The sequence below is a fragment of the Beta vulgaris genome, chromosome 2 (assembly GCF_026745355.1).
Source record: "Beta vulgaris subsp. vulgaris cultivar EL10 chromosome 2, EL10.2, whole genome shotgun sequence".
NCBI classification, from domain to species: domain Eukaryota; kingdom Viridiplantae; phylum Streptophyta; class Magnoliopsida; order Caryophyllales; family Amaranthaceae; genus Beta; species Beta vulgaris.
Genome location: NC_079203.1, coordinates 26,978,141 through 27,003,012, shown reverse-complemented (window position 1 = coordinate 27,003,012; position 24,872 = coordinate 26,978,141). Strand labels below are relative to the sequence as shown.

Here is a 24,872-nt window from a genome sequence, read left to right as displayed (position 1 = left end):
TTAGACAAAAAAATGAACATGTAGATAAAAAAGATGATGGCTTTCCTCACAGATAAAGCAAGCTTAGAGCGTTGAAACTGAAACGCCTAGCATAACATAAATGGAGTAAAACATAGGAAAAAATTGTTTGGAAGTCTACAAATTCACATCCATAAAAGTGAATAGCGTAACATTTATACGTCACACGAGAACTCGTGAAACTAGATTACATTGGGGTGACTCTGGCCTTGTACATGCAGATGTATGCCATATGCCAATCACCTGAAACACAGAGTATCATGTTGACTTAGATGTTCTTATTGACAATGGCGACATAAAGAAATATCGGCTGGTAAATATCATTTGCAAAATTAACAGGGGTCCAGAGTACCTATATGAAAATTTGATGAAGGAAAATATGCTGATTTACTACTATAAAGAAAAGCCCTATCATAGAATATCAAGTATACTGAATGGCGAAGTGTCATCATAACTTCAGACTCCGAGCTGGTGGTGGATGAATTTCTTCAAGAACCACTTTGCATAACTCACCAACAGATATCATGTCTCATTTCAGGAAGCTCCTTGCCTAGTTACCAGGAGTCAGGCTTACTTTCAAGAGCAGTTGTATGACAGGGTGGGTAATCTTCTAGCTTAAGCAAGTTATCTTGTAAAAAACTTGGGGTTTTGTATTTTGTTTAACCCTCTCCAGCATATACTAAACCAAGATTGGCATCTTCTAAACTATATATATAAGAAAATTCTGTCCAAATTTCTCGATATCTAAGTGCCATGTATTATGACCTATATATCCTTTCAGGTCTCCTTTATATCTGTTATCGCCATTATTTTTTAACCCTGGTTTGGGTTTAAGAGTTAGAAGAGTAAACGTACATCAGTTTTTAGATATCTAAATTGTAGACCCACACTCATATATATACATATATATATATATATTTTTAAAAAAAAGGTAGGGAGAGGCGTCCTAACTGTACCGGAACCTTGCACACAACCCAGTCGCACTTTGCACGCAAGGCCCCTTGGGAGTAGGGGGGAATGATAAGGAGAAATCCCCACCCCCAAAGTGCCTAGTGGGGTTTGATCCCACAACCTTAAGGTTGTGAGATACAAACCAAACCACTATACCAAGTACTACTTGGTAGACCCACACTCTTATATGTAAGCTACCTTCTATCCAATAAATACATACTTCCTCTATTTCTTAACAGATGTATCATATTGATGTTACACTTGCCAATGCACATCTGTGACCACCTATCTTCAATTATATATTATTAAAAATTATAAAAAAATACTATTTTGAAAATATACTTTGAGATTAACCCATCAATAACTAAAATTATTACATTTATCTTTATAGATAAGTAATTAAGGATTGTCAAAGTTGATATCCAAATAGTGTAAAAAGTAAATATGATGCCTCTATTAAGAAACGGAGGAAATAGATAAAAAAGATGCTCTAGGAACTAGATCATGTAAGTTAGCATGTAGATATTTTTCATGATTTGAGAAGGGCAATCAAACAAAATATAAATAAAGAATCTCATTTGAAATCAGTCAGATAATTAGTTTCTCTTTTTCCCCTTGGATGGGGGACAGCAGGGGAGGTGAGCTTACCTCCTCCAGAGAGTTTCACAATATCTTCTCCTCGTTGAGGGATTGGATTGTCATCATCATACTCAATCCACTTTCCTGCAGCAGACAAAATCTCTTAGTGCTCAGCGAATCTAATTTTGATGTTGACAGCTCAAATGTAAGTTGCTTTAACCACTAACCATCATCTTGCTTCACCCAAGCAACATAATGCCCTGAATCAGCACTTCTACCCTTGTGGGTTAATACGGCAACTAAATCATAGACTCCAGTCAAATGCATCTCCTTTTCAGATGAAGCAGCTGCAATGACAGACGCATGAAAATCACATTAAGCAAGGTCTAATATGAACTTTGAGGCAATGTAGTCATAAATATAACTCCTTGAGACACAAAGATAATAAATAACTTTTTATGATATGGCAAAATTGGCTGCACGAGAGGAGATTACCCTACAGTAAGCATGGCTCAGTATACAGCAGCAATAAAGCAGAATTTGGGTAAGCTGAGACAATTTCTCAATCAACTAATCTAATACCCTTCAGTAGAAAGACTCTAATAAGAAGAAATAAAACGGGAGGCGAAAGCCAACATCTAAACTGCTTGGTACATTATCATCAAATGGACTTTTCTTTTGATAGTCATTCACTTATTACAACAATCTCCAGATTAAGCAACACAATATCTCATCAGTTGTCATCAGTGCCCACTACTACTCTGGAAGAAAACATTGCAACAGTGGCCTGGACATTCTTTCTACCAGTGATCAGCGATCACCAATGCTTTGTCAGAACATTTACAAGGACTTATTTATTTGAATTACTCTAAGAGAAGCAGGTGCAACATCCATCTAAAAAAATTAACAATAGTTAGAATTATTCCCTCCAGGCCTCTCAAGTAGTGTTAATCTTTATAGTTTGGACAATCAAAACATTATGTCCATTTGCTTTAACTTGACAAACTTTCTGATCCACTATGAGCTGTACAAGTCTTAATCTTCAATTAGTTGACAGTGCTTAGCCAGCTATACAATAACCTGTCTAATCATGTTGTCAGACTTGTCACTGCACATATAAAGCAGGTCTCCATACGTCAAGATACAGCCTAGCAATTTCAGGCAGGCAACTAAAAAAGAGTTTGCCAGTGGAGGCAGTAAAGTAGTGCTGAAAATCTTTGGTTCACTCCATTCATCCTAAAAATTGGGGTGGAGGTTGGGGGGGGGGGGGGGGGGGGGGGTGGGGGGGGTTAGGTGGAGGAAGACAATGGTGTTTAAGTGACATCAATTTCAAAGTTCTCGGAATTTTATCATGAACTTTTTTAAGTTCCTATTGCAAGTCAAATGGGCAGTAAAAAAGCCCAACGAAGAACTGAAGTTGTATTTTGGATCTACACCTGCTTGTTTTCCTTCCCAGTTTTCTCCATTCTTGCCATGGCTTAATTTTTCCCATAAAATTGCTAGTGGGATAGCCACACTAGATAAACCACAAAGATATAGTCCCTACATGCCAGAGTAGACGTCACAAGGAAACTATCATTTGAGCTGGCACAGGAGCTCCACCACAGAAGCATGTTACTGTTCTTAATTCATCAACAGCCAAATGTACAATCTCCTATACTACTTCAAATCTTTAAACTTGTCTCTTAACCAACATCAACCCCAATCATGACTTCTGAACCACAAGATTAAGAATTGTTCTGAGATTTGTACACTTCATCAAGTTCATTCTAGAATTTAAGCTGACAAGTGTGTATGGATTGATCCCAGGGGCAGGATCCCACATCGACCGTATGGGAGGTTGGTGTGTAGTTTATATAGGACAATGGACTCTCCTCCTCTTGAGCTAGCTTTTGGAAAGTGCATTCCTATTGTTCTATAACAAATTATATCAGAGCGGTACGGTCCCTGGTGGTCAAGCTACTATTGAACGTGAAGCTGTGGTGGTGGTGAACAGCAAAGTGTGCAGATTTCAGAAGATATTATTAAGGACAATCTAGTAAAAGGCCAAAATGGTGACATAAGTGCTGAGGTCAGAATTTTAGGGCCCACCCAATTTTTCATCAACTGCCTTTCAGAATAGAGGGCATGCAAGATATGTGTTTCACCGAATGGAGTGATGACATTCACTTATTTAGCTTATTTTATGAGGAGAACCTGACCCACTCATCCATTTTCAATGAATTGGGCCCCTTATCTACATTTATTTTACATCATCAGCCCATTTCATCAGCCCATGTTTTAAGAAGCCACTCCACTCAATTTCAAAAACTTATTTTTCTCACCCCTTAATTAACCAACCAGGCCAACTCTTTTTGTAATTACTCCACACTATTCTTCAATTTCCATCTCTGAACCCTTCAACTCACTATTTTACCCACTAAAACTTCTACTAATTTTATCAAAGCTTTCCGACCGATAGTCCTTTTGGTTCCCCGCCAGTCCCACACTCTTCTTTCCTATTCAATTTTTACCCACTGCACCCATAATCGGACACTTTTTCCTTCTAAGTTGCTGGAATTTTTGGCCATGGAAAAGTCACTTAAGTTGATGAAATCAACATTCGACACAGAAAAGCTCAAACGACAACGCAAACAATGTTCTAAAGATGGTTACAAATACTGCTGCCAAAGCCGAGAGTCAAGTGCAAATTTCTATCCACCTTGAGGACAAGGTGGAAGTTTGGGGGGCCGGTAATGTAATGAACTGATCTTAGGGGGAGGGTAATTTAGGTATTATCTTGATTAGTAGCTTGGGTAATAAGATAGATAGGTTATTAAGGGGAATACTCTATATATAGGGGAAATGAGAAAGGGAAAAACATGTTGAATATTGAGTAGTGCTTTGGGTGAACTTTTAAGAGTTCAATGGGAGAGAACAAGCCTTTCGAAAGCCTGTAATTATCATCTTATTTTACTGTTTTTTCAAGAAAACTATCAATCAAGTCCATTTTATTTCTTAATCTTCTTATCTAATCTGTCCTAGTGATGTCAGTTCATCACAAATGGTATCAGAGCCAAACCTCAGAGTGGTGGCCTGTGACCAACGTGGCCGTGACCAACGAGGACGTTGGTCCTTATGGGGGGACGAATGTTATGGACTGATCCCAGGGGAAGAATCCCACATCGACCGTATGGGAGGTTGGTGTGTGGTTTATATAGGACAATGGGCTCTCCTCCTCTTGAGCTAGCTTTTGGGAAGTGCATTCCTATTGTTTTATAACAAACCGTTCATCACAAAGTGTTCACGAGAATATACCGACAATTTGTTCCTAATAAGAAGCCCCTTCCAATACCTTTTCTTAAAGATCAGACTATTTGAAGGCTTGAGATTTTCTTACAAATACAGGAATTAAATTAAATGATGAAATTCATCATTCTAATTGTTAGAGATACATCATACCTTCTATAGAAGTTCCTGTAGATGATTCTCCACTCCCATTTGAAGACACCTATTAGCAGATACAGCCAAAAAGCTAAAATTAGACCAGAAAAAACCTTCGAATTTGAAAAGAAAATTTTCTATATTCATTGACAAAACATTCAGCTAGAAAGTAAATACCTCAGCATCAAGCATCTTGACGTCATTTTCTTTAGAACCAGAATTCTTTTCACTAGGTTTGAGACCAAGCTTTTTACCCTCTTCATCTCTTAGAATCTGATAGCAGGATAATGGTGAATTTCAAAAGTTCGTGAAACATGAAAATCAAGGATTCAAAAAGCAGAAACGTATACATACTTGACGAGGAGCTTCTAGCTTCTTTTTGAGTTCATCTGAGCACAAATCAAAGATATCCAATTCCAAAGGATAATCTACTTTCTGGATATCATAATACGAGAGTGAGGATGCAGTTTATCCAAACTCGGAGGAACCATCACAGTATCAAGCCTCTAAACTCCAACATAACATTCACAACTGCAAAAAAGTACAGAGAGGGTAAGACTTACCCGTAAGATTTTTGCCTTTTGATTTGACTCTCTCTTCCAGAAAAAACGAACAAACTGAATAGTCAAGTACCTGCACCCAAAAAAAAGAAACAGAACAGATCATCATATTCGTATATATGTAAACCAAATGCTGCAACTCCACAAACTATGTGCCTCTGCCCTCTAAAATCAAGGATCATAAAAAGGACCTCCAAATGAAGGAGTCAGTAATTCAGGAGTTGTATATATCATTCCAGTATTTCATGTATAGTGAAGCACATTTGAAACACGCTATTTGGCAGACAGTTTTCCATTTTAAAATATGGTTAGGAATATAAGCAAGTTACCTTGGTAAACCGCTGATACGTGACTCTTTTAAGTATAGTGCACTTCGCCCCAATGTAGGCGAGTTCTTCTCAAGTTCAGATTTTAAACCCTGCAAGGATGACAACCAGGAATGTCTACTCAATCAAGGGACTAAGATTCAAGTTATTTGTACTCATGATAACAGCATACGGCTTGGATTCCTTACAGAAGGATTCTGATGGTTCTCGAAGTGTACAAAAAGATCTGGTCTTGCATATGAGAACGGATGCAGCAAAAGTATAGTTGACAATGCAGTAGTTTACATAGAAAATTTCTTAAGATGGATTCTAGCATACATGTACAAGTAGAATTAGTATATGTCAATCACGTCGTCCTTGTCACATCATCCGTTGCGTAACGATGACTTGCCATGTTGAAACATTCTTGATTCTCATTATGTGTGCTCCTTGTTGGACAAAGAAAAAGAAATAGGGATAACGTGCATTGCAACTTAAAAGCAACATCGATGCAACACACACCAAAGAAGATAGAAGATGTGATGTGGGCTTTCAAGTTGGGTAATCCATATCAAGTTCTCTATTCATATTAATAATAGGATGAGGCATTCATGTATATATAAAGTATTCATTCACCGAAGACATAACCCAGTCATACGAAAGATTTGGTTTACTTTATACCAAAGAAAATTCTTCTTAAACTAGGAACGGCAATTTGAGGTATATAAATCAGTAAATGTGAACTTTTTGAAAAAACATTCACGCCCCGTTAGTCATGCTCGAATCCATTATTTTGTTCCAAAAGAGACATCGCAACCGCTACCGTTTCCACATTTTTTCCTTGGCGGATATTATTAGGCTAGATGACATCTTAAATGGCATGACAATCAACGTTTAATAAGGCTGCCAAATACAGCAACCTCGTGCAATGTCTTGCGGATTTCATTGTAGATACTAGTTATCTGATTGGTTGGCTAGATGCCCTACACAATTTTTCCCTGCAAAAGGTATTTTGACTTGGTAAAACGGCTAGTTACCACAATTTCAGATGATTGGTGAGGTACAGATTAGTATTTTATGAGGATATGAAGACTAGTATTTTAATTAGAGTTTACAAAAAGCTAATGAAAGTGATTCATGGTTACTTAAAAGACAAATTTCATCCCCAAAATCCTTCATCCAATTCAATAATATTAGTAAATAAAATTTTCTACATTCATTTGTACAACAGCTACCTTAACAACTAGATATTCTGAATATTTACCTATGTTACCTGGACTGCATAGAAGGTTTGGGTGTAGTACGTGCCTGATTCAGCAGAAACTCAAATTTCTAGACAATATCCTAAATCTGAACATGGGTATGGAACATGACAATTATTGAATACACACGTTCATACATATACGTGTACAAATATATATAACTCTAGTTTAATTGCCAGGCCCAAGTGCTATTATTTATAGACTAATACAACTTTCTCAGCAAGCAACATAACAGAATTACATTTTTTTCCTACCTCATTCTCTCTTTTGCTATATTTATAGACTAATACAACTTTCTCAGCAAGCAACATAACAGAATTATATCCCCCCCCCCCAACTTTCCCCCCCCCCCCCCCAACTTCCCCCCCCCCCCCCTCTCCCCCCCCTCCTTCTCTCTCTCCTCTCTCTCTCTCTCTCTCTCTCTCTCTCTGGATTTTGTACCCATGCTCGTGTTGATACTTCACAGAATCCATGAAAAAGGCCAATCTATTTGAAGGGTGCTATGAACTGATATTTTAGGGAACGGTAATTTAGGTTTTATCTTAATGAGTAGCTTGGAGAATAAGCTAGGTAGTTAGGCGAAGGAAATTACTCTACATATAGGGTTAATTAGAGAGAGAAAGGTACGTTGAAAATTGTTAAGGAATAATTGGGTGAGCTCTTGTAGTTCAATTGGGAGAGAATCAAGCCTCTCCAAAGCTTGAATATTGGTTACTTTTGCTGTTTTTACTATTACTATCAATCAAAGTTCATCTTCTTCCTTAATCTCTCTATTTTATTATTATAATCTGTCCAAGCTATGTTAATTCATAGCAAAGGGCCAATCTATTACAGGGGTCACTAAGAGATGATAATTAATAACCAACCACCAACAGCAGCGACTAAAAGTCTAAAATTGCTAGCTAGTGAAACAACCAACTTCCACAAGAACATTCAAGTTCACTAAACATAGCCTAAGTCAGCATCTCGCCAGTAGTCCAAGGAAAGTAAAGAGCCAAAAAATACAGACCGCTAAAGACATAACTTTAGATGACAAAACGGCAATTAATATTCATAACCAGGGTGGGAAAAAGTGGAGAGAATTGAGAGTGAAAAAGACAATAAAAAAGACTTTGAGCTTACATGTTTTAACCCCTCATGCAAATGGTTCACTTCGTGAGATATGTGACATTTTAGAGCAAAGGTCGATTCCATCTCCGTACTTTCTTCACCACTTTCTTGACAGTACACCCTATTACATCATTATAAAAGAAACATAGTCAGCAAGACCATGTTAAAGAAAGCACAATAACGCAAACAACTTCACATACAATAAAAAGTGTTCACCACATAGCATTAGGAAGACCCACACAGGCACAAACTACTGCGTCATCAATTTGCACAAGAGAAAGTACATCATAGAAGATACTCTTATGATCTATGCTACAGCAAGTATAATCATCATAACTTCCAGTATACTCGAGACCCAAATGAAACTGATGTAGTTATTTGGCTTGGTTATGGATTCGAGAGTCAAACACAGAAATTTCTAAATTCAAAGACATGCGGATAAGTTCAAGAGAGGTCCAAATTTAATATTTGGACTTAGGGTTCGACAATATTTTAATAGAAAAATCTGCTTGCTCAATTCATCATTCGGAATTTGTATGGGAACAGGAGCTAGTGACACTTTTTATTTTTTTTGTATGATGTAAATTTTATACTATTCATATACTTTGACCAGAAAGCTTTGACTAACATATAAAACCTAATTTGACCAGAAATTGAATTTTGGAATCATATCAACTTATATTTTCAATTTATCAACTTTTTTATGAATATTGATGGTCACTTGTGCTTCGACAAGCATGAAAGTCAAAATGTTGCAACTAAGAGAAGGGAAGGAGTAACTTGTAAGAAAAAAAATGAAGAGGGCATAAGAAAAAATATTAGCAACTAGTAACATAGAATAGAGGAAAAGTTTGCACATGGAAACGCAAAACAATAAAAAAGCCAAAGTTACTAAACTTGCATGTCCACATGACTACTACCCCACCTATAATAATCGGATGGAAAGACAAAGCAGAAGGGTCAAAGAAAAGAAACGACAGCCCAAGAAAGAGAAAAAAGGAAATGCAGCAGGCGACCAGATAACCAGAGCAAATGCTAGGGAAGGTGCCTGGAGAAACGAATAAGAAAAACGGAAAAACCCCAGTGCTGCAGATACATCGTTATGCACCCTAAATCAATAATTTCTCAATCATCTTCTTGCACTCTGCCATGGATTATGTTCGTGTCAGAATTACCAGCAGAGCTGCCTCAATTAGTTGTATTGAACCTCCACACCCAGGCTGAGTTGTGTCAAAACTCAATACGGGTATGACAGGACAAAATGACGAGTCCAAACATCTAGTGGAACCTACGAATAAGAAAGTAATAGCCAATGAAATCTGTATCTCAAGAAGGAGAACTAGCTAGCAAATAGCTCAATTTCATCTATAAAATCTAGCATGCGAGTATATACAACTGCTGCTTGCTATCTTCACTAATACGTTCCAGACAGGCTTAGCACAAAGTGGTATGAGACTTAAAACATATTGCCTGTGAAACTTATCCATCATTGCAGCAACTGAATACGCAGTTAAGAAAATAAGAAAAAGAGAGAGAGAGAGAGAGAGAGAGAGAGAGAGAGAGAGAGAGAGAGAGAGAGGACATGACAAAGAAAGGGTGTTAAAAATGGATAAACTACATGGTAAAACTGAGGCAGAAAATAGACCAGATTATTGCATTAGCTACAAGGAAACGTGCTTTGTTGCCACTAGGGAAAAAAAACGCGGTCATGTTTGCGGAAACGGTCGCGTTGTCGCGGGAACGGCTTTTGACAGGGAAATAGAACGTTTCGTGGACAACACAGGGTGAATTTTTTATACAATTCACATTAATATGTTCTAACCCTATTTGCATTCTTTTAGTTTATTAAGCACTATTACAACATAAAGTAATCAAATCTATCAGAATATCATGTTTCATCAGCTATATAGTTAAATCATAAAATATTTTGGCCAATGTTTGAAAGAACAGATGTAACGGGGATAAAAGCGTTCTAAAACAGAGAGTTTGCGTTATGGAACGGACAACGCGGCGAGAAGTACGAGATTTTTATTATGGCGTTCCTTAACAGAATTTCGCGGAACGGCAAAACCAAAATCCGTTACAGAAGCAAATCATAAGAGGGAGAGGTGGTACATCAGTGAAGTACCAACCCTGAATTCCAGGGCATTGTCCAGGGTTCAAATCCTCATCCCAACAATATGTTGAGCATTTACTTCCGGGCTGTTTAGCCTTGTACCCAGCCTCTAAACTGGTGTGCCTTGCTAGACTACATGGGTTGGTCTTCGAATCAATTATCTTTTCTAATCAAAAACAAAAAAAAAACAAAAGCAAACCATAATTTATGTATCAATGCTAGACCACATAACTCGTGTCCTTGCCTGCAACACGAGCAATATAGAACCCACAACAAGCTAAGCCTAGAAGCTACTTCTATTTAGTTGCACTAGCAGATGATTTCTCAACAAACATAATTAATTTTTCCAGCAAACAAAAAAGTTGTACTATTGAAAAGGAATTTATTTACATCATCAGGACAAGTTATCTAAACTATTGAACAACTCAATACCTATCCAATATCTATTCCTAAAATGTATACCTTTTACAGCCTAACACTATTCCAAAATATATTATAATTTCTTAAAGATTTTTGACTTAGATTTGGGTCTTTTCCTAATTTACCAAATCCTAACGTTCTTGATCTCAAGAGCTTGACCATGATAATCTCAATTAATCTATTACCAAGAAATTATGATTATTGGATGGATTATGGTTAATTTTAAAGATGCTCATCCAGTAGTACAAACAAGCCTCTCGTACGCTTGGGTGTTGAGCCTGAGACCCCAAGTTCTCCAAGCCATCAAGCAAAGACAGTCAAGTACTTTGAAAATCAATACTTCAATAGGCCTCATAGGTGAGTAAAATGCCGACCTCCACCTTAATACCTTCATTAAAATGTTACCTCGGCTAAGTTCCTCTTCTTCGACCTAGCTCCTTTTTTAGTCTTTTGTAATGACTAACGGAAAAAAATAACATCTAGTTCAACGCTTATATAAACCAAACATAACACCTTAAGCTATTTTGTGGAACATGACCTAAAGCATTCTCCTACACTCAATGATTCCGATCCTTTCATTTCTTAGCCATGAATTACACAAGTGTTATAGCGTGTTTAACTCCAATGTCGTCTTGACTAAAATTATTCACAAGGAGACACCACTGGATCTGAAGCAGACACCTATTTAGACAGGCCTAAATGTCAAATTTGCCATGTCAGCAGTGTGCACCCCCAAGGGTCCCGATAAGTATCTATTGAGCATCTTCCTACAATCGCCTCTAGCCCAACTTCAACTTCGAGAAACTAATTGCTGCAAACCAATGGAACGTCCTTTGGACTAACGCTATGTAATATCCCAGATGAGCACTAGCAGCAACCTGTTATCATCTGAATACTCACCATATCTCCAGCTCTGACCCTAATTCTTACCACATAAAAGATAAAACTTGGTACTCCTGCAATCCTCCACCATGGATCTATAAGCAGATGAATATCACTTTAACCCCAAGCCAGTAATAGCAGTTCCATCTTAAAGCAGCCACCCCAGCAGGCTAGCATTCTCATGGAGTGTAAAACACAGACCACTGTAATTCATTGGCTTAGATTAATCAGCAAAAAGATCCCTTAATTCAATTCAAATTTCAATAAGCCAGCCTATCCAACACCTCCTCCTTATGAAAATTTCTACCTAAGTAGTCTTGTAGTGGACCGCATTGCATACTCCTCTAACCATGTCAACAAGAGTGAGGGATAGCTTAGTGGTTAGAGCATCTCACCCAGTTCCAAGAGATATTGGGATCAATTCTCCCCCTTGGCAAGTTGGGATCCCCTTTACTCCCCTCCCAAGTCCCCAACTTGTCAAGGCTCTCCTTACCCAAAAAATAAAATAATAACCACGTCAACAGTATGACTTTGTGAAATCCCCATCTTTAAGTCATTCAAATGACAAAATTGATGGTTACCCCTCTTCAACTCTTGGATATAAACAAACCATTAAATACAGCAGTAGCCAACACACAAAAAAAAAAAAAAAGTGAAGACAGCAGAGTGCAAACACAAGTATGGAGTAGATTCCTTTTCAGAAGACAAGGAGGTAGACACCCACAAGCATACATAATTAAAAAAAAAAAAAAAAAAGAGCGACAAATAAATAACAAAAATTTACCTGCTAGCTAGTTCAATCCCGAAAAGGCGCTTCACAGCACTAATATTTTCACTACACATCAAATCGAGAGCATAAACATGAATAGAATGAAAGGTGATAAGTTATGGGTTAAGTTAGCAATTTTATAATCATCAAAATTGAAATATTGAGCCAGACAAATCAGAGAAACTCATACAGTTGGTAAAAGTATAATTCATCTAATACATAAAAAGAGGACAAACTAAGCGAAGTATCTCATTCCTTTCTTATATTTAAAAATTCATTCTTTCAGAAAGTGGGACATCATTCATTATACCATAGAAACCCTAAGGAGAAAATGTTTGCATTGAACAGCCAATACCGAAGATAGTTCAGCAAAATAAAAGGGTCAGAAATTTCTGGCATATATGTGACATGATCATCAGAAGATTTAATATAACACAGATTCCATGAAAATAAACATATTATGTGTTAAACCAACCACCACAACCATTGTATGAAAGTCCTTTATTCAACAGAAAACAGTGGAGAGTTTACATAGGTATTGCATATTCAATGAACAAGCAACCACCCACAACAGTCCAACAAAAAAGAGAACATTAGATCAAGACACTGGCACCAGGAATGCAGAGAAAGCATATCAAAAGGAATAAGCGCAGCAGATATTTTTTGACAAGAAACAAGTTACCTAGTACTGGCTGATCTAAGAGACTGAGAGAGGGTGTACAGAAGCTGTGTCCAGCATTCCTCAGCATCCTATGATTTCATCAATTGTAGCATGTCAAATGGGTTTAAAGTAATAAGAAAATGCCATGAGATGGACAGCTAAGATTGAACCTGTTGCATAAAAGATCCATTTTGTAGCTGACCAAACTGAGGGAACTTTTTACGCAATACCTGCACGAATCAGATTATCAAATGAGTACTGCAATGTCACAAGCGCATGAGCACAAAATACAGGATGTAGTTCATCATAGGGGAACAACATATATAATTACCCTACATATTCTACTTTACCTAAACTAAAAAAGCACATAAGTACGATATTTTATTGCAAATGTGGGTTGTAGAAGCAGATATTAACACATCATAGTCCTTTATTTGGACAGAGATCAGATGAAAAATTCCATTACACCAATATTTGATATGATGCGAGTAACAAAAGACTCCAGTAACAACTTATCAACAACCCACAGCTCGTACATCAAGGGACTGGAAAAGGTCAGATCCTCAATATCACTTAAAATAAGTATCTAGAATTTATCTCTCAGAAAATTCACAGGACCAAATAATGTTATTAGATTAATCCAATGCTATAAAGTGATACACACACCATCCAGAACTGCATCGGTGCCACCGGCTTGACATTTTTATCGAGGTCACTAAATAAATCTTTGGTTGCGACAGTCAATAGATGAGAAGTCTGATCCAACTCATTGTTCCGACCAGACTGTGAATACCTGCTCAATAATCAGAAGCAAAATTATGGGAGACGTAAAGAATAATTAGACAAAGTAAAGCCAAAAATCTGAGGTTCTGATAAAAGCTAGTGCAAAATGAAGGAAAAACTCACTCCAATAGCGCAGACTTCAGCTCAGGAACTGAATGCAAGCATTGAATTGTGGAATTCATGTAACATGTATTTCCTAAATTGAAAAGACCAGCAGAATGACCCTGCAAGCATAAAGAATTAAACCACAAGGTCAAAAAAATTCAATAATCACTTTGTCCCTAAATATTTTACACACTTCTTCACTGCCAAAATATGAACGTCCCAAATTGCTTTTGCAAAAATTTTTGGGTTATAAAAACACCATCATCATACAAAATATGATAAAGAAACACCTTTATAGGCACATATCTCAAGTGATCTTATTTTCTCTCTCCCTCTGTGAAGGATGTCAGATGCCCCACTATCCAATTTTCAATATTTCGACAATCACCTATTATGGCCCACCTTTCATTCTAGACTTAATGTGTCAAATCCTATTGCTAAAAAAGAATAAGGGATTGAAGGAGTACTATTGAAGGGTATTTATGTCCTTCTCTATCATCAATGGTTATAAACTTATAATGGCAAGATTTTCAATAAAGAAATTTCTTACTGTTAAGAGGGTAGACGAAAGTAAGGAAAATTTCAGAAGGCGAAAAGAGAATCCTCAAAACTGAAGAAACAAAGATTAAACTGAGCTAAATGTCAGGCAGATATATTGCTTAAAAACTGCAATGTCAAGGACAAGAAGAATGCCTAAGGATATAAGCAACTCGAGAACATTAGTATTGCCTATTAGGCAAGGGATGGTCGCAAATCATAAGCAGAACCTTACACTGTACTCCAAAACTGATAATGAACGTTGCTGCCCATCGACCAACAGGAAAGCTCTAAACACACCCAATATACAGCAACTTCTCGTACCACAATGGGTCTTACATTGTTAAAAGTTCAGCAATTTACCAGACAATATCAGTTGCCAACTAATAGAAAGGAACTGCAAATCACTGTTCCAGGGCCAAAAGTAAACGGGAGGGATAGGAAGGAGGGGAAAAACCTAATTTTTTCCAATATTTAAGCCCAAAGCCCCATAAGCATGCCCTCACGGTTCTTCTTGCACGATCATACTTGAGGAAAAACTACTCCTAGTCCTAGCTGTTAACTTTGGCATAAATAACAATATTCTAAATGTACCTAGAGAATGTTTTGTGAAAAAATGAAGAAATAAGAACAATCCAATTGTGCAGTCTTCTTCATTAATCCAGTTTCAGTTATCTCAGAAATCCTATATTCGTACCATCAATTCAGATATTACGGTCCCTATTAATTGGAACTTGGAACCAAAGAAGTTGATGGTGAAACTGCTAACATCACATGGTCCTTTCACTCTTCCTACAAAAGAAAAAAGGGTAGATTCTGGAGAATCAAGTTCTGACTGGCAAAAACCATTGTTTAAATAAATAAGGCAAACTTGAGATGCATCAAAGAAAGTCTAAACTCCAAACTTGGAGTTCATGAACAAGCACTTTAATGTAGAAATATTCTCGTCAACTTTCCAAACAAAGTGGACAAAGAGTCTATATAAGACCTCCAACATGAGCTATTTAACTATCTGCAGATCCCTTCAAAAGACTTGATGTGCTACCTATCTTAACTATAGCTCTGCCCTTTATCTGGCATGATTTAGGGGGGGCGGGGGGGATCAAAACTTAACATAACAACAGACTGGAAATGACAGATAGAATTTGAGTAGTAAGGAAAAGGAAAAGTCAGCAAATTGGAGCAGATCCTATTGGTTATCTCACTTATCAAACAACCCAAACATTAACACCCAGGCAGGAACAGGCAGCAATGGCCTCTCAGAAGTCTCAGACACTAAATCTTGATCAAACAAAATATCCATGCCAAATCCATATTACTCATGGACACAACTTAAGCACCAAGTCAGCAGCCCTCACCTCCAAAGAAGTCTGAATGGTACAATTATTTGCCACATCAGAAAGAGAGAGAGAGAGAGAGTTAGCTTTGTTTGGTCGGACGGAAATTATTTTCCAAGGGAAAACAAAATTGTAAGTTAGTTTCCTTTGTGTAGTTACTTACAGAAAGCGTTGAGTAGAAAAATAAAAATAGAGAATAGGTGAAAGAAGAGAAAGAGGATGGGAGTAGGGAGTAGGGAGGAAAATAAAAAATGCAGTATTCTTCCCTTTAGGATGGACAATCTTTTCCATCCTCCAAAGACCTATTTTCCATCCTTGGCAAAACTATTTTCCACCCATTATAAACCTCTCAAAGGAAAATGAGAAAACCACTACAAGAAATTGTTTTCCTCCTAACTAAACACTCCCTTAAAATGACACAAAAATAAGCATGGAATACCTACAGAATATATGTAGCAGGCTAGCAGCCTTTCCACCTGAGGATAGTGACAGATCAGGATCGGAGGAAAGCAGGTTTCCTATTTTTGTTATCTGCCTGAAAGCATTTAGCAACAAAAGAATAAAGCTTGTCCAGGGGCAGTAGATATATGTGGAAGGGGCAGCACCAGCAACTGTTAGATGTCACAGATCAAGAGGCCTAAAATTTACATGTTAGAATAAATTAGACCCAAGCCACCCATGCCTAAGCAAAAAGCCTAAGAGATAAACGCTCAAACTGTCAAACAGAGAGTAACATCAACATAGGCCAGCACTAACAACTCAATTACCCTAGTGAAGACAACCTACAGCAACTCATCGCCAACACCACCATAGATTACTCTATGGCAATGTCGTTAAATCTAAGGAAGTCTCTTATCACATACTTCACCACAAAAACGCTCAAACGGTCTATAAAATTTACGAACCACAACAATAAGGGAGACACTTTGCCTAGGACACACAGACACGTTTTACATGTCAGAGAAAGTAACCTTTATCTGGCAAAGCTGAATTTCTTTAATGTCTTCTTCCTCTATATAGAGGGGTCCTCAAACTGTTGTCTTCAACTCAACTAGGTGTTTAGCAAAGTACATCACTACAGCTTATCAAACCTGAACTAATATCGTCTTAATTCGATTTAAGAACTACTATAGGGTTTCCCAAACCAACTAGGTATACATATATGTAAACAACTTTCCTCAACAAAATAAATCACAAATTATTCTAACACCTATGAACCTTACCCAAAATAGTCCTAAAATATTAGGGCCAAAAACACGTGAGCCCCTTACCGTGTTGTTCACTCTTAAAGGAGCGATTTCCTAACCTAATTCATAGTTAAGCACTGTGCTGCTGCACTCAAAACACATGGTCAATGCAGCACTTATTACATCAGCTAATCACCTATCTATAGAAAAATTTGTATCTTTTTATCTCCAGAAAGATTCTGATGACTATTAAGTTCACATAACTCAAACTAAGGGACAACTTGGGGAGCCCAACAACCGAATTTCAAGCTATTTCTGCACACTAACAACCCCATACAGAGAAGTAGTAATTTGTTGTGTGCACAAGCGCAATGGTCAACAGTCATCAGGGCCTGAGGCACAAAAATATAGCAACAGCAGCACTAACGATTGCCAAAGTTACTCAAAAAATTGAAGTTATAAAAGAACAGCGAAAGGACAGAGATAATGTTAACTTTGTGCATATAATTGTTGCATAAAACAATATCTAATGGAGGTTAGTCACCTGATAGTAACAGCAAGTGCTTAAGTTCCTCAATATGAATCCCAAATTCTTTGAATTAACCCAAAAAAAAAAAAAAAAAAAAAGCTAAACTGAGAAATTCAACTCAGTGTATCAACTCAGGTTAGAACATTGACACCGAGCTAATGTCTTAAACGTTCGAGATCCAACATTCAACATGATCGGAACTGTAGTTACTTTAGAGTACAGTAAAACTGGAAAAAATAATAAACAGCAAGAAGATGAAATAATCAAAGCCATTCAGCAACTACCCCACAATCCCATATACAGAACCTGAAATTAAGTTTTGTACTACTCCTAAAAACAATCTGATTCGAGACTTAGATCGAGAAACCATACCACAGCCACCACTTGTTCCTCCTCCGGCAGATCCTCTACAAAGACCGGTCCTTTCTCAGGAGCCTTTACTATCTCATCTGCAGTTCCCATCATCATTAATCTTTGACCCTGAAAATTGAGAACAAATGAGCAATACATCGAAAACAGTAATACAAAAAAATCATTAGAAAGAAAGAAAGGATTCCAACCTCTTTCACTCCAACAGTCGCCCATTCAGCATCGTCCTAATTTTGTATAAAACAAGTTAGCTGAGTATGCATAAGAATATGGACTTGAAATCCTCATAAAACAAAACATCCAGAATACTCTTATCATAATTTCACATTCTACCATAAATCAAAACCGAGAAATGCCACATTCGACATTACATTTTCGGTACAAGAAAAATAGTTAGGCGTCTTCCGTGACCTCATTACCTTCAACAAACCACCTTTCACCATGATTTTCTGCCTTTCAGGTGGCACTCCAGTTAAATCATACAACTGACACTTGAAAACATAAGGGGTCTGACTAGTGTCAATTTCCACCTCAGAAAACACCTTCTTTTGCCATTTGACACTCACTGCAAACCATTTTCAAAAAAAAAAAAGTAAAATTAAGTCAAAAAACAAATAAATAAGATGGAATTTCGAAGACTGAACAATTTCTACACAAACAACCACCTTCAATCATCAAACTCACTCCTATATGATAAGTTTGAGAATCCAAAAGAAAGACAAACCTGACTTAATTATGACCTAAATAAATCAACTAAGTAGAAGTTTCCTAGTTATTCAAATATGCGCAGTCGATCCAAAAACACAATTCCTCAAATTTCAATTGTAGAACTCAAATTGAATTCATTTGGGTGCAACACTGAGCTCTATAAACGATTCTAACTGAAATGATTTGCTGCTTTCCAAAAAGAAAACCTAGCTAGCAGAGTATCATTTCTACGCCTAAACTAGAGACGACAATAAAATGATAATCGCGGAATTGGGAAGAGAACCTCGTAGTGTTTGGGCACCATCATTACCCTTCTGAGAATCCGCCATTGAAGAAGTTAGGGAGAGAAATAGGGCAGGGATAATTGGCGCTCTGCGAGAAGCCGAGAATGAGTGGGAAGGAAGACGAAGGAGGTTTGCTGTTTCGCAGGGTCGAGTTAGCTTTTGTGAGATTTAACAAGCAAGAGAAATGTAGGAAACTTGCCAAAGGGGGTTTGACTCATGTTTTTTACGATTTTTTTTTGGGTTTTTTTCTCACCGGGTATCTTCGTGGTTTTTCAAAATTTATAGGGTACCTTAGTTTTTAAAAAATGCACCTTGTAACCTTATTATTTCCACAAAATAAACCAATGCCCTTAATGATTAACGGCGTCAAGTGTCCGTTAGTCATTAGGGTTAATGAACCGCTCTAACCCAAATTAAACCCTTTAAACCTAACCCTAATCCTAACCTTAATACCAAGTCTAACACCTCACCCCACCCTAAACCCTACCACCACGGCGTCTACCCTTCTCCCACCCCCACAGTCGCCCTGCGTCCCCCAACCCGCAACCGCCCACCCCTCACCCCACCCTCCCACCACCCCCGTAGCTGCAACTCCCCCCCTCCCATAGCTCCCCCTCCCCCAACCCTTGTCAAATCGCCACCCCCATCAAACTGGGCTACAAAACACCAACCAAAATCGATCAGATCTCCAGCCAAAATTGACCAAACCTCCGGCGAAAATCAATCAAAAGCAGAGTACCGGTACCGCAACAAGAATTCCGCTACCGGATGGGGAGGGGGATTCGATAGCGGGTAGGGGAGAGGGGGGAATTCGCCATGGTGGGTGGAGTCGTGGGAGGGTGGGGGAGGGGGAAGCTGCTAGTACGGGGTGTGGTGTGGGGGGGGGAGGAGGTGGTTGCGGGGATGCGGAGGGTGGTGGGAGGGTGGGGGACCGGTGGTGGGAGGGTTGGGGTTAGAGTTCAAGGTTAAGGTTAGGGATAAGTGTTAGAATTAAGGTTAGTATTAGGATTTAAGTAGGGTTAGTGACTAATGGAAACTTGACACCGTTAGTCATTAAGGGAATTTTATGCATTTTTTGGAAATAGTAAGGGTACATGGTGCATTTTTTAAAAACTAGGGGTACCCCATGAATTTTGAAAACCCCCCCCCCATTTATGATCTTCCATAACTGCTCCCAACTCCCAATTCAGAACTTCCCCCAACCCTGAAATCCGCCCCCCTTTAAATTCTTCTGCAAATCAAAAATGAGAAACCCTAGATCTAATTCCCTCTTCTCTTCTCCCTCAAACGGCGCTTTCTCTTTCTTGTTCTTCATCTCTCACTGTTCTTCTTTCTCACTTGCCTTCACTGGAAATGGCTAATCCTGAGCCCTTAAGATCAATCCTAGCAAAGGAAACTGATCTTGATAGAAAAATTATATTGAATCTATGTGTTCACCTTTTCGAAGAATCTCATTTCACTCACTTCACTCGCCTCTATGAAAGTGGGGAGGCTGCTAAGCGCATGAGTCCCAAAGGGTTGGGGGCTTTAGGGGTTGCAGTTGAAAGCGTAAAAGAGGTGAAGACATTTGAGTGTAGTGTCGTTTGCGGGTTGCCGTCGGTAGGTCAGTCTGAATTTCAGTTCAGGGAACATCATTGAAGGAGAATGAGACGGTTAAAATGTGGGAATCCAGTGAGGATTCCTCCATTCAAATTTTGGGATCTACGGCTAATTTTGACTCTGCGGGTTCTGATTCTTATGGGTAGGGTGCACAAAATATGGAGTGTTATGCCCTCATCCATAAGACGTCTCTTAAGGTCATTACACTTTTCTGGTACACACCGCCTTCCCTTAAACCTCAAACTTCCATCATCATGGATCTTAAAGTCGGCTTCCTTACCTTGTTTCATTTTCTCCTTAATCTTATCTAGGTGTCCATCCCCAACTTGACCCTCTTTGATCTTGTCGAAAACTGACAACCCTAAAGATAAAGCGCTCAATCTTGCCTAACTTTCCCCAGGATTTAAAATTTCTAGGTCAGCCTTTGCATATCTCGACACAACTCCTCATGGACTATCAAGGCACTCACGCTATGGCTCAACTTTCTACTCAAGGCATCGACAACCACATTTGCTTTTCCCTCATGATACTGGATGTCTAGATCATAATTAGGGATGAGCAGAAATTCCGGGTACCCAAACCCAGACCCGATATGGACCCGCCGGGTCCGGACCCGATCCAACTAGGTTCGGGTTTGGGTCCAAAAAAATGGATCCGGTTCCAATTCTGGTTAGAATTTTGTCGGAACCGGTACCTAGTGGGTACCCAGTTTGACCGGTTCCAGCTCTAGGTACCCGGTTTGAGCGGGTCTAGGTCCGGGTACCCGATACTTAGAATTGGTTTTTTTCATATACTTATATAGAATTGGTAATAGGATAATAGTTGTTAAGTAAAAAGTTAGTACTTAGTAGGCCTTTAGGCCCATTTAATTTTAAAAAAAAATTTATAGCTCAATTGGCCCATCTTAATATGTTGTTAAACTTACAACTGGGTACCCAGTACTGGACCTAGTAGCCACTGGTTTTGGGTTTGGGTCCAAAAATTTAGGACCCGATTTGGCCAATTCCAATTCCGGATTTTTAATACCCACTGGATCCGGGTCTGGGTCCGGGCCTATGAAATTCTACCGGGTACCCGGTTGTGCTCACCCCTAATCATAATTCTTAATCAACTCCAACCATCTTCTTTGCCTCATATTCAGGTTTTTTCGGGTGAAAATGTACTTCAAGCTCTTGTGGTCTATAAATATCTTACAAGTTGCTTCATAGAGGTAATGTCTCCAAATTTTTAATGCAAACACTATGTCAGCTAACTCTAGATCGTGGGTAATTATCCTCATAAGGTTTCAATTGACGCGACGCAAAGGCGATTACCTTCCCATTCTGTTGTAACACACATCCCAAACCATTCTTCGAAACATCATTATACACCTCAAATCCCTCATTCCCATCAGGCAGGGTCAGAATAGGTGCAGAGGTCAAACGTTCCTTCAAAATCTGAAAGGCTTCTTCACACTTTTCACTCCACTCAAATTTGGACTCTTTCTTCATCAAGTTGGTCATGGGCCTCACTATCTTCGAGTAATCTCTCACAAATCTCCTATAATAGCCGGCTAGACCAAGGAAACTTCTAATATCTGACACATTCTTTGGAGCTGGCCGCTCACTCACAGCTTGAATCTTAGCAGGATCTACAAGACTCCTTCTTTAGACACATAGTGACCCAAAAACGCTACTTTTTCCAAACGGAACTCACACTTAGAGAACTTGGCATACAATTAGTTTTTCCTAAGCGTCTCCAAAATCATCCTCAAGTACTCATCATGTTTTACCTCATTCCTCGAATATATCAGTATGTCATCAATGAAAACCACCACAAACTTATCCAAAAACTCATGAAAGATCCTATTAATTAAATGTAATACCCCAAATTTTCAAAGATTATTTTATTATTTATTAAGATTTAATATTATTTTCACCTTAAAAAAAATATTTTATGATAACACGATTTTATTTGATAACTATGTTTATTAAAATAATGATTTCATTTAGTTTTGATTTATTTAACAAGTTCCAATTAAATCATATACTTGTTTTATTATTCCTTTCATTATTGCTAATTAATTAAACCATTTACTTTTGGTTGTGAGTATTTTGTACAAGTTGTCCATCCACTATTAAGCAATCCAAAGCACAAATACAAGTCCATATCCATATATACCTTTTTAGCCCAAAAGAAAAGGTAAAATAAAAACAAAAAAAAATGAAAACAGTTTTCACCATCTTCTTTCCTCCTTCTTCTTCGTCTGATTCAGTAGTAAATGAGTCAAATTGGTCATCAATTCACAACCTTTGTCGTAGAAAATTTAATTGCCAAACCACAATATCAGATTTTAGGGGTAAATTTTCAAAGGCTAGACTTCATAGCCCTCACACCTTTCACAACCACCATTAATGGCCTTGACCAAGCTCAAAACTTCTGACCAAACTCTCTATAAATACTGAATTACTCTCACTCAATTTGCTCAAGCAAACACTTCAAAAAGGTTTGCTTCAATTCCTTTCTCTTCTTCCTTAATTTCTGAAATTTTGTTTTGAAAGTTAAAAATGGATTTTTCAATTCACAAACACCTCCTCTGCTTCCTTGAACCACTAGAACCACTGAACCACCACCCTCGAACCGCCTGAGTCGCGCCACCCACCGCGACAAACAAAAACTGCCAACTCCAGAACCCAATTCGCAGCCCCCCTTTCCTTCTCGCAACCTCTGCTACATCGCGACTCCTCTTTCGCGGCGCTTTCCGGCCGCGTGGCCGTGTACCGGCCAAAACTCGGCAGCACCCGAACTCCTTCTTTCCCCCTGCTTCGAGCCCTCTGTTCTTCCCTTCTCCTTGTTCGTTTCTTTTCTTTTGGTTTCAAGAAACTGATTCTTTGAATCAGTAAACATCCCCTCCTTTTTCCCTTATCCTTTTAATTTATTTGTATTTTACTTGGTTTATTTTGTTTACTTTTATATTTAAAACTAAAACCCATGACTTTCCTAAACTATCTTACTTAATTAAGTTAGTATGTTTTAGTTTCACTTAATATTTTATAACTTGATAATGTTTTCCTAATTTTATAAAATAAAAATAAGAAGTATAATAAAGTTAGTTTTTCATGTCCAAAATAATTGTTCAAGTTAATAAAATTAAGTTGAAGAAATTTTCGTAAGTACTTAAATTGATTTCATTATTGATTTGAAAACCATAACTTACGATTTATAAACTCTCTTAAAATCATTAAGAATTTCTTTAAACTTATTTGGATTATTTAAATCGTTTATGTTATATGCATATATCAAAAAGGGTTTATTTAGGAACTAACCTAGATCCTGTTAACATCTATTGTAGACTCTGATTTCGTAGACGAGGAATATCAAGAGTGCTAATCTGTTCGGTGAACTTAACTTTTGGGCACGCGTCACGAGGTAATCTCCGATGTCCATCTAAACATAGATCCCGTTAGTGTGAAACGAATTGATTACGTGACTATTATGTGCTTACAAAATTTATAAGTATGGACTATAATTATGAGTTATCGATTTAATGTGGATTATGAATACGAATGACAAAATGGACAACGATTATGGATTTCGATTATGAAACATGACTATGGACGATGTACGATATAACAAAGGTGTTTATTATAACATTATTAAAATCGGTTAATGTCATTTAATAATGTTATTGTTGTTATTATTATTATTATTATTATTATTATTATTATTATTATTGTTGTTGTTGTTGTTATTATTGTTATTATTGTTATTATTATCACTATAAATATCTATGATTATCATGAATATTATATTTGTTATTAATTTTGAGATTTTATGAAAGCTGGAATTAGTAAGAACTTGTGATATATGAAATGATTATAAATCCAAAGTGATAATTGAACTCAAGTGACGGTTGTGTTTATGAAATGAGTTATTGAAATCTCTATAAATGGATTGAGATTATGATGGATTGAATATGTTCACACTGGATTGAACAAGATGACGTAAATTGAATAAGATGACGTAAATGTGTATGTGATTTATGTGATGACGTGAATTAAAAGCTGGTAATCACGTAAAGTGAAATATCGGAGGGAAATGATGAACAGGTTACCCTGTATGAGTGGTTCAGCGGCCCTACAGGTTCTTTGGTTACTATGCTGATTATTCTATTACTGTCTTCCTTCTATCTTGTTGTGATCCAAGTAGAAGGGATGTGCACACTAGGGACTCTGTTATTATGGCCATTATATTTATCTGTAGGTGGTTACAGGGGATTGACCCCGGCCAATAATGTTGAAGTAAGTGGTTACAGGGGATTGACCACGGCTTACTGCCGTTCTCTTTCCTCTTCTTGAATAACTGGATTAATTGAATTAATGATGTTGTTATTTCCCTA

The 24,872-nt window shown here is 37.7% G+C and overlaps 1 protein-coding gene across 1 annotated transcript; it reads right to left on the bottom strand.

The window, feature by feature from the left end:
• LOC104906131 (ubiquitin carboxyl-terminal hydrolase 6) lies at window positions 1-19,089 on the bottom strand. The gene is made up of 18 exons (XM_010694846.4): window positions 18,895-19,089; window positions 18,323-18,468; window positions 18,095-18,130; window positions 17,907-18,014; window positions 13,963-14,063; window positions 13,723-13,849; window positions 13,227-13,286; window positions 13,078-13,145; window positions 12,411-12,461; window positions 8,221-8,329; window positions 5,861-5,949; window positions 5,535-5,604; window positions 5,326-5,406; window positions 5,149-5,244; window positions 4,990-5,038; window positions 1,776-1,895; window positions 1,618-1,692; window positions 1-261 (listed from the first exon to the last, which is right to left on the bottom strand). Exons 1-18 carry the CDS (start codon window positions 18,938-18,940, stop codon window positions 206-208), a joined length of 1,488 nt encoding a protein of 495 aa, XP_010693148.1. The 5' UTR covers window positions 18,941-19,089; the 3' UTR covers window positions 1-205.
• Between the last annotated feature and the right edge of the window lie 5,783 nt (window positions 19,090-24,872).

What these genes read in the sequence shown, in the direction of transcription:
- LOC104906131 (XM_010694846.4), bottom strand. Translation starts at nt 18,940, where the DNA reads ATGGCGGATTCTCAGAAGGGTAATGATGGTGCCCAAACACTACGAG. An exon ending in CGACTGTTGGAGTGAAAGAG is followed by an intron (nt 18,015 to 18,094) that starts GTTGGAATCCTT and finishes CTCAATTTTCAG; the next exon opens with GGTCAAAGATTAATGATGAT. An exon ending in GGGATTGAACTAGCTAGCAG is followed by an intron (nt 8,330 to 12,410) that starts GTAAATTTTTGT and finishes ATGATGTAATAG; the next exon opens with GGTGTACTGTCAAGAAAGTG.